The following is a 10613-nucleotide window of genomic DNA, read 5'->3' as shown; positions in this document are numbered from 1 at the left end:
TTCATGTGCAATATAGTTCAATAGACAAACATAAAGCTTCAAATATATTGTTTACAAAATCTGCAGTATCAAATGAATCAGAATATTCAGTACTTATTTGATGGGATCCTAAGTTGGTATTCCCAAATGTTTCACACTAGTAAATCAAACATGACCTCACATACAATCTGAAAGAAATGCAAATCCCAGAAAAAGGAGAGGAAACTATAAGAACAAACACCAGCAACTTTGCCGGGCACTACAGTGAAAAAAACGTCAAAAAAAAACAAAGAATATAAAAAATGACAACTCTAACGCTCAACATAGTAGTACCAGAGGTACTGGTCTTATCGCGGGGGTGCACAAACACATCAACTACAATAGACGGTATCATGTATACCTTGCAAATCTGATATACATCTCGATCGAGTGCTGAAAAAAGTCTAATTGCTTTTACTATATTGATACTTCAAACTGTCACAAAACACCTTTAAATCTGACAAGCGCCTCACTAGCTCTAGAGATCAGCTTTCTTATATCCGAAATATACTTATATATATATATATAACTATATATATTGTGAGGGGTACTATATAAACATCGACTTCCACTTCTTTCTCTTATAAGTCTGTTCTCCTAAGTATCTTCAGATATCGAAATAACGAAATCATCTATGCTGCAATTCCTGGAAAACAGTCAAAAAGAAAAGATGAGCTGTCTCCATTTATGAATAACAAATAGCATGCTTTCAATAATTAACTTGTGCTGGAGAAAGATAATATACATACATTGCTTTATTTTATGCATCCAACCGCAAGTTTAACCGAAATGATGGAAAACCGGTATTATATATCTCTAGTTCAAGACGATCTTTTTATTTGTATATACGAGATAAAACAAGTTTTGTCGACAAACTCCATATATGAGTAAGGCTACTTTTGCTTTCAGCTTAAAATAGTGACCCCATACTATGTAGGTAGGGGCAAAGCTAGAATTTGAAGGTTATGGGTAGGGATTCTAGTCTTTTTAAGTTATTGGGTTCTAAATTAATAATTTGTAGTACATATTAATGAATTTCTTAAGATAATTACTAGGTTTGGACCAAAACTATTGGATTCGGCCGAACGCACAGCCTCTATTCTAGCTCCACCTCTGCATGCAGGATCCCGTACTGCCCTCTTAACACTAGTGTTTGTTAATTGTTGGCTACTCTGGGTAATCCGTGACCATAAACGAGTGTCATGGCCAGGGATGGCAATGACATCTGGAAAACGGAGGAGAAAACGTATTCTTTCTCCCCCTACCATACCTTTTTATATAACCATTACTTATGAGTGTGCATACCTGTGTCAGTGTGTGCCTACAATGTACAGCTGAGGGTGGATTACAGGTTGTAGATGGCCTTTTCCCATCCACAAATATGGCCGGGATGAAAAATAATATTCACTCACATCTCGTGTATGCACACACAAATGTTATTTAGAGTGGATGAATAGTGAAGATGACCTTTTCCACACTAGACAGGTCCATTGGCACCACCCATCACCACAGTGATGAGGCATAAGCATCGCCTCTCAATCCAATCCATCTTTGTTTTGTCATTAATTAAGATGGACCAGAAGTTTTGGTGTATTTTTTGGGCATAAATTGCCTCATCCGAAGAAGAATAAAGGTTGTCAAAATCCTAAATAGACAGAAAGTCTGTCCACCAAGGCTAGGACAAATGGGAAGAAATCAACTAGCGTTTTCTGTCTTCCACTCAGAAACTTCGATAATAAAGTTTTACATTTCATATATACTGAGCTCAAATTTTGAACCTTTAAGAGAGTACTATTGAAAAGAATATCCATAGACCTTTTGTACACTACTGTGTCTATATAATAATGTTTTCCAAGCTAGGATCTTGCCAAAGGAAAAGTCTGATTTCCTTGCTGTATAGCTTTTTATAAAATGATACGAATAAAGTTAGAGGACTGCAGTTTACGTGTCTGTATAACCAATATCAGGAAATATAACAAGATATATCTCAAATTTCAAAGCAACATATTCCAAAATACGGTTTCATAGTCATATTAAGAAATGATGCAAAAAGATTTATACAATAAATACCAAGGGAGGCAATTGGAAGTATAATGTTACCTCTATTCGGTTGCCTATTTGCAATATTATAATTTCCGATATAATCCTCAGACTCTTTAGCAGAAACATCAGCTGGATTTCCAAAACCATATTCAAATGAACCAGAACCATCTGCATCAGAAGACACACCTTGCCAAGTTCGATCACCATACACTGAAGCACCACGGAATTGATCTCCGTAAGACCCCTCGTAAGCACCAGTTGATGTTGTAAACGATGAGGTTGTAGCAGCATTATTTCTACCAAGTCCTCCCGATCCCAGCCCATAATTATTTTCCCCACTCCTGAAATTTCCACCACCATATCCAGAAGAATTACCACCCGGAACGGAAATAAGAGAACCCCAATTAGCATTATTATTCCCAAAGACGCCATAATTTCCGCTTCCAGAGCCTACAAATGAACCTGGACCACCAGAACTTGCGGAAGCATTAAGGCCAATATTTCCCCATAAATTCCTGGTTGGGGAGCTTAGAAAAGAATCCGCTCTATTGTTGCTTGTGCTATATCCAATAGGAGTAGTGTATCTGCTTGAATTTGCACCGAAATATGGGTTTAGTATCCGTCCATATCCAAGATTATTGCTGAAGTTGGAAGCACCTGCAAAGGTGGGACTCAACGCCGGGTCCAAATTGACACCCATCCCATAAGCAGGAGAAGCAAACTGAGAGAAACCGGCACGAGCACCGGCAACTGGACTAAACCTGCCATCCATCCTGACCCCATATCCTCCAACCGACGCTAGATTATAACCCTGAGCAGCATAGTTGTTAAGGAAGTTGTTGGCTCTATTGTGTCCATAGTTGTATCCCATGAGAGGGCTACAGTTAGGCGCTGGAGATAGCTCCTTCGGTACAGCACGCTTTACTTCAACCATTTTACCATTTAGTTCATGAAAAATCTTAAACAAAGTCCTATCAACTGCTTCCTCCGAATCATAAGTTATAAATCCAAACCCTCTTGGCCTCTGAGTATTATGGTCATACATCACTACGACATCTGTAATTGTACCAAACTGATCAAAGTATGTCTTAAAATCACTCTCCGTGACAGTAGATGCTAAACCTCCTACAAATATCTTTTTTGTGCGTCCGCCACCTGGAGATCCTTGAATGCTGCTATTGTTTCTATTTATTATTTGTTGATCATCCCTAGGAACAGCCTTCTTTGCCTCAACCTGAAAAAATCAAAGCAACTTAAAATTGTAGAGATAAAAAAGGAAGCTTGGTGCATGATCTGCATAAGTATGGTTGTGGGGAAGGACCACATCCCTTGGGGTGGGGTGTGATGTAGACACTCTAGCCTAATGCAAGCACTAGTGGTTGCTTCCACGACTTGAACCCGTGACCTAGAGGTCACACGGAGACAACTTTACCATTGTTCCAAAGCTCCAGAAATGGAGATGATTATCCGTTTGATAGAGTCTTTGAACTGTATATAAACTTCATGTAAACAAGAGGTCTCTATTAATTAGCTACTGTAAAAGTGCAACGAATCATTTAGCATAATCCTTTACAGGCCAGTTCACATTTAAGTAACTTGTGATTATTAAACTTGTAGAACAACTATTACGGATCGATCTCAAACTAGTTGGGATAGGCTTTATGAATCTTGTATGTCCGTTCCACTCTAATATCTAAGATAAAATAAACAACAACTATGCTTCAACTATAAACAAGTTGGCTCAGCTATATCAATCCTCATTGACCATGTTTCTGCATTTAAATTCATCTAAAGAAAGAATTAAAAATGAAAAATAAGAACAACTAGTTGGCTCAGCTATATCAATCCTCATTGACCATGTTTCTGCATTTAAATTCATCTAAAGAAAGAATTAAAAATGAAAAATAAGAACAACTACCGTTCGTCCATCAATCATATGCTTCTCCTTAACTACTCTTTCAGCAACAACAGGATCAGCAAAGACAACAAAACCAAAACCACGAGCACGGCCAGTATTACGATCCCTCATGATCACAGCTTCCACCACTTCTCCATATGAACTGAAATATTCTTTAAGACGATCCTCATCCGTGTCCCAAGAAATCCCACCTACGAATAGCTTACCAAGATCTGACTCCATCATTTCTGCAATCATAAGATCAATATCCGCAAAATAAAGTTCCATACGCATAACAAAATCACATCTTGCACAAGCAAATGCAAAAAAATCATACCACAAATAGACAATCACTAAGAATTTAAGCAAAATTCTTCCACTCAACATAAAAAAAAAACAGTTTTTTTCTGCAATCATAAGTTCAATATCCACAAAACTAAGATTCCACCACATAACAAAATCAAATCTTGCACAATATAATATAAGAAAATCAATACTACTACTAGACAAATTCAATCACTATGAATTTGTATTAGCAAAAAATGTCTGCATCATAATCAAATTTAACATAGGCAGATAACTACAACTTCATATAACAAAAAACTTGGGAATTTAAAACACCCCCATAGCTCGAAATCTTACTGCCTCAGTTGGTTGGCTATCTGAACTTTCATCTTTTCGATAACAATTCGATTCCCACTTTGTAATCCCCTCCCCCATATCCCATTTTTTTAATAAAAAGATCCAAAAATGTGAATAAACAAAAGATTAACAAAACAAGAAACAGACCTTATCTAGCAAATCAGGCAGATTCCAGGTGGGAATACTGATCAAACAGCAAGTGGAAAGTGTTGGATTCAATCCAAGAACATGGATCCTTCTACCATCAATCAAAAAACAATCAAATGCATCTGAAAACATCAAAATTACAACGGATCAGAAGCTCAACAACAACAAAAACAAAATCAAAAAAAATAGAGACAAATTACCATTTGTAAAGATTGAACATTTATTCCAAAAGAAAAAAAACCCAAATTGGGAAAATGGTATAAGCTATAATCAGAGATCTAAAGAGGTGTATAATAGTTATATAGCTATTATTATTAATATTTTAGAAATAAGATGAAAACAGAGGATGTGAGTGCTCATCCTCTACCTCTCTTCCCAAATGTCCCTCTCTTCTTTTTATTCACTTTTTTTTATTACTAAATTGAAATTTTTAAATTTTTTATCGAGGTGTTTGGCTAAGCTTATAAGCTAGTTAAATTAGATATATTTTTTATAAAAAAAGTTATTTGTGTTCAGTATATGTCAAAAGTGTTTATTTCGTGAATTAAGAAATTAAAGGATTAGTACGTATATCGTGAGTGTTCACGAGAAAATTAAGTTGAAATTACGATAGAAATTCATTAACTTTAAAATCTTGGATTTTATTGGAAATTATAAATTAATCTCTTTATTGATGATTTTACATTGATAAAGCATCTTTCACTTAAATAAGGACTTTCAAAAATTTATCTCTAAAACAACCCAAAGAAATTTATATAGTTATAAATCATTTCATTAAATTATAAAATATTTATATCAAATTCATATTAATTATTCAAGTGATATCCCTTAAAAATATTTTTCGATAACATACTTAATGTAACTTCATATCCGAAGTCTGAAAAAAGTAAGATCTATATAACTTTTATCTTATTTTTTTTAAAAAAATAAAAATAATAATAAATAAATAAATAAGACAAGTAGATGGAGGTAGCGGTCCGTGAATGAGATTACGTGAGTATATGTCTGTTTTTATGTATATTTGGTTGTGGCAAATCGTCGAATACTAGGTGGGGTTATTACGTAATATATATGGTCAGGAGCGGCTCAAACATATTATTAATCTAAAGTAAAAATTAAATGGGGTTTTAAATTTGAATCGTTAATAATTTTTATATAATTGATTTCTTCTGGTTTTCAATTGATGATATTAACGATTCTTGTTTTAAACTATTTTTCATGAGATATAGTACTCCAAATATGACAAATTCCTTCTAATAATTCATTCATTTTCACGAAAAAGTTTACTTTTTCTACGAATAGTATTCAATATCTATTAAAGAAAACAATAACTTATAACCTATTATAATTAAAAATGAGGCCCCTTAAATTTTGAGGCCTAAGACACATGTCTTTTTTTTTTAACACTGTCGAGCCATCCCTGAATATGGCCAATATATATAAAGACATAAAATACCGTGAGATAAGATGGTTGAAATCTTTTCGCGAGGTTTCAATTAGTCAAGTTCAACGTTTTGTATGTAATCAATATCGAATGATAAAGGATTAGGGGTTTCAAATAGTCCAATTCAACCCTTATTAGGACTAAATGTCAAAGGCGAATTTAAAAGATTGATTACTGATCGATAATTTTTACTCATATCATATTTGTATAAAACATAAATTTTTTTATATATTTAATTATAAACTCAACAATTATTATACAACTAATTTAAGGTATGAGTAGCATCAATTGTAAATTATTTGTGCTCAAATAAGTCATATCTTTAAGAAAATAGCGAAATTTTCCTAACTATTAAACCAAAAAAGACAAACAAAGTTTTGTTTGTATATTTGCTTAAGCAAAAGATAATCAAAGTTTATGTAAAAAAAAATTGTTATATTTCTGGACCACATTTAATAAAGAAGGAGAAATAACTTATTTATTTATTTAACAAGGTGGGAGAATATATGATAAAGTGTTTATTTTTCACATATGTGTTTTTGCTAATTAATATTTTTTGTTTTAATTTTTATTCAAGTATTCAACATTTACATTAAGTTTAGATTAAATTTAAATTTGTATAGAAATAAAATAATGAAATATTTATCGTAATTGAATTTTCGTACTTTATTCTTCATTCATGCATGTTTATTGCTTATTCAAGTTAAAAAATAATTAATAAATAATAATATATAATAATAATAATAATAATAATAATAATGTCAACCACAACAACAATAATAACTGGAGTGCTACAAGTCAATGTTTATTTTTATACAGGAGACTTTTGAGTAATTTGTATGCCTTTCATGATTTAAATAAAAATACATATTATAATATTATAATTTTACAACAGAACTTTCTATGTTCGATAATTTAGGTATGATAATTTCGATTTTCAAAATTTTAAATTAATATATCAATTTAATTTGATAATTTGAAATTTAATTTTAATATTTTCCGCTATGATAAATCGATGATTATAGGTGCCACAATTAGACCAAATACCATTTTTAGTATCTGGTAACTCCTTTTTCATGTTGAACTCTAAGTCAAAGTACTTATGTGCCATTTATTTTTAGTATATATATAAAACCTAATATACTAATTTTAATAATATTCTTATATTGTCTTTGGATATGAAGACAAAATGATTTTTGATTTTTTTTTTCAATTTGAATATGGATAGCTTATACATATAATTATATATGATTCAAATAAAAGTTAGTCCTTGATATTTATCGAGTTTTTTATATGTTAGTAACTAACTTTCAAGTCATGAGTATAAAAAACCATGTTGGATGGATAAGATTCATTCACCATCAATTAGACGTTTCAAATTTAAATTATGAATAAAGAAAAATTCTTATAAAGAGTGATTCGCTGCTAAATAAGTTTTAACATAAAATTAAATTAATTAAAACTTCAAGACAAATATCAAACATTCGAAAAACGAAAAAAAAAATAATCCTAACTCTCTTTTGCTTTTATTTTTCATTTGGTGCCTTACTTTCTCAATGTCATTTGGACCCCTATGAATCATTAAACTTTATTATAAAAAGAAAGTCTATGTTTCAAAGGGTTGTGAGGTCTAGTACCAAATTAAATTTACTTAACCTAATTCATATATGGGAGTATAATTGCTAAAGAAATAGGTACACACCTAGAAACAAATTAATGTCCATTATTTTTAAAAAAGAAGACTTACATTTTTCTTAGGGAAACTTTCCGGTCAATTTCTGTAGGTTCACGTGTTAAAATTTCATTAAAAATATTTCTTTCCATGATAGAGATTTATGATTCTTTTTCAATCAAGGTACATAACTCATTACGAGTATACAAATTATATGTATAGAAGACAATTATATATTCTTAAAATTGGTGTTTTTAAGAATGAACTCGTAACTTAGGGGTGAATCTAAAGAATCGTTGTTACCTAAACATGTGAATATTTGTATATAAATTTACTTATTATTATAATATTAACTTATGATGATTCTAAAAATTCATAAACTTTAAATCTCGATGTTTTTGTACTATTTCAACCCTAGTTACTTGTTGACAAGAAGGGCAAAACATGGGTAAACATGAATTTTGCACCAAGTGGGAATTCGACAAACATTAGGCACACACACCCTGCTTTTGTCTCCCATGCATGTTTTGCCAAAACCAAAAGCTATAAAGGCGACTCGCAAATAAATTAAATATTTATCTCAAAAATTATATTGTATATATATAAAACACTCATTATATATATATATATATATATGACAAATCTCGAACACCTTGGCGCAATTCATCCATTTATCACCAGTGAATCACATCTCTATAGTTTAAACCATAGGTGTGTTGGATCAATTGAGAAAAAAAAGTATATCATAATTATATAGTAATATCTTGAAATGATTCGCCACTAACACATACATGTAGTTTAATGCATAGTTGGGGGTAGGGGTGGGAGGCGAGTATTTTGTATCATTCAAGTTGAATTATATGTATAGCGATATTCTGTAAACATATTTTGAACATATCCTAAAGCATTTATGATATAATCTTTATATTCGAAAAAGGGCAATGATTCATTCTTAAGACCACAATGACCATGTGTTGTTCCAACCCTACTTATAAACATGGAGGCCAAAACTTGTGTAAAATATGAAATTTGCACAAAAACATTAGACAGACATGATCACTTGTTTTGTCTCCTCATGCTTGCCAAAAACTAAAACTAGCTAGAAGCAGCTGGCAAAAATAATCTTTACTAGGCAGCTATAATTCATATTGTCTGGCACTATTTTTTGTGTGTGTTTTTATTACCTTTTACTTTGGTTATCATAATATTTGCATAGGTTAATATCTTTTCATCGTTGTATTTCTTTATTATAAAATTGTTCTTTTTATATCGGTTACACCAATTAAGGATTTATCAGAAATGTTATTTCCTTCGAACCTTTCTTTTGAATGGGAGAATTCGAAGAATCTCTCTACCTTCACAAGATACGTAGAACGAAAAAATTTGAATAAATAGTTCCAAATATGAAAAAGTAAAAGAAAAGGTTGAAGAGATCCAACATTGATCTACTATATATTCATTAAAAAATAATTCACTTTGTCGTCAAACTTGCACCCACCTAATTCCGTCCCAAAGTGAAACTACGTTATCCTTCTCACAGCTACTTATGAAATTATATTAAATGACATAGTTTTTGTTGAAATGGAGATGATAATTAAGTATGTTGTACTTCAAATCCTTCACAACATTGAAGAAAAGGGAATACAAAGTTCACTTACATCGACTACTAAAAAAATGACATATTCTCTGCCTCTAAGAAGTATCTTTATTCACTTTTGTATCGGAGATAAAAATTTCATTAAAAAGATTTGAAAATGATATATTAGGTCAATGTTCGAAGTGTAATTAGAATCAATTTAATCAAATTTCATAGTTCAATTGAACGTGATATATAGATTGATGTCAAAAGTTTACTCTCACTTAATTTCAACTATAATTTTACATGATATATGATGATTTAATTATTTATTCTCTTGATAAATTTTCATGAGTCCTTTTGGTAAAATAGGTGCTCGTTAAAATATTATTTACTCCTTGATTAGTACTCCCTTTTTTTCCGTTAAAAACAATAATTTCAAAATTAATTTAAGATTAACTTTATTTGATAGTTAATGACTATTAACAGTTAATCTTCTAATTACAAGAAGTTAGGACACATAAGAGTTATTATATCTCATTTATTTAGACAAATTTTAAAAAATTTGTTTTTACTACAATTTTACTTAACCACAATTTTAAGCACAAGTATAATATAGGCATAATACATATATTTGCCCTTAAACTTGACTTTAAATTTTAAGTATGACCTCAAACTTTTTACGATGCACAAATAGACGCTTTAACTATACTATTTTTTTTATTGAGACACGCCACTCAATAACTGCCAACTAATTAAATATTTTACACGTCATTGTTTTAATGAAAAATTACAGTCATTTAAGAACTAAAAAAATTAAAATTAAAATTAAAATTTGAAACAAGTTGAAATTAAACCCCAATCCTCAAAAAAAAAAAAACCAACATATCAACAAATAATTGTCAAATAAGGTCATTTTGTTTAATATTTTTCTTTCTACATAGTATTAATTAATATATACACTTCCTAAAATTTACTCCAGTAACAATTTCATTCAAAATAATACTTATGTATATCTTAAATACTTGTTATTTTCAACAAGCATCCAAACTACCATTAAAATAATAAATAATTTCAAAAAAGTCTTGCAAATATATAAAACACCAAAACTATAAAACTATAATTTAATTGTTTTTCGAGAAATAAAATTATTGAAACAAAAGATTTAGAAGTA

At 30.7% G+C, this 10613-nt stretch overlaps 1 protein-coding gene across 1 annotated transcript; it reads right to left on the bottom strand.

Annotated features, from left to right (window-relative positions):
• Window positions 1–5204, bottom strand: LOC101261462 (heterogeneous nuclear ribonucleoprotein 1). The gene is made up of 5 exons (XM_004248282.5): window positions 4948–5204; window positions 4748–4869; window positions 3980–4206; window positions 2119–3295; window positions 1–664 (listed from the first exon to the last, which is right to left on the bottom strand). The coding sequence occupies exons 3-5, from the start codon at window positions 4202–4204 to the stop codon at window positions 651–653; spliced, it is 1416 nt and encodes a 471-aa protein (XP_004248330.1). The 5' UTR covers window positions 4205–4206; window positions 4748–4869; window positions 4948–5204; the 3' UTR covers window positions 1–650.
• Window positions 5205–10613: the final 5409 nt, after the last annotated feature.

The sequence above is a fragment of the Solanum lycopersicum genome, chromosome 10 (genome assembly GCF_036512215.1).
Source record: "Solanum lycopersicum chromosome 10, SLM_r2.1".
Taxonomy (NCBI): Eukaryota; Viridiplantae; Streptophyta; class Magnoliopsida; order Solanales; family Solanaceae; genus Solanum; species Solanum lycopersicum.
The sequence above is the reverse complement of the archived record's forward strand: the minus strand, read 5'-3'. Positions and strand labels throughout refer to the sequence as shown.

Excerpts from the sequence above, each read along its gene's own strand:
- LOC101261462 (XM_004248282.5), bottom strand. The coding sequence starts at position 4,204 with ATGATGGAGTCAGATCTTGGTAAGCTATTCGTAGGTGGGATTTCTTGG. Across the intron at positions 3,296-3,979 it reads ATATGATTGATGGACGAACG|GTTGAGGCAAAGAAGGCTGT; the intron begins GTAGTTGTTCTT and ends TGATTTTTTCAG.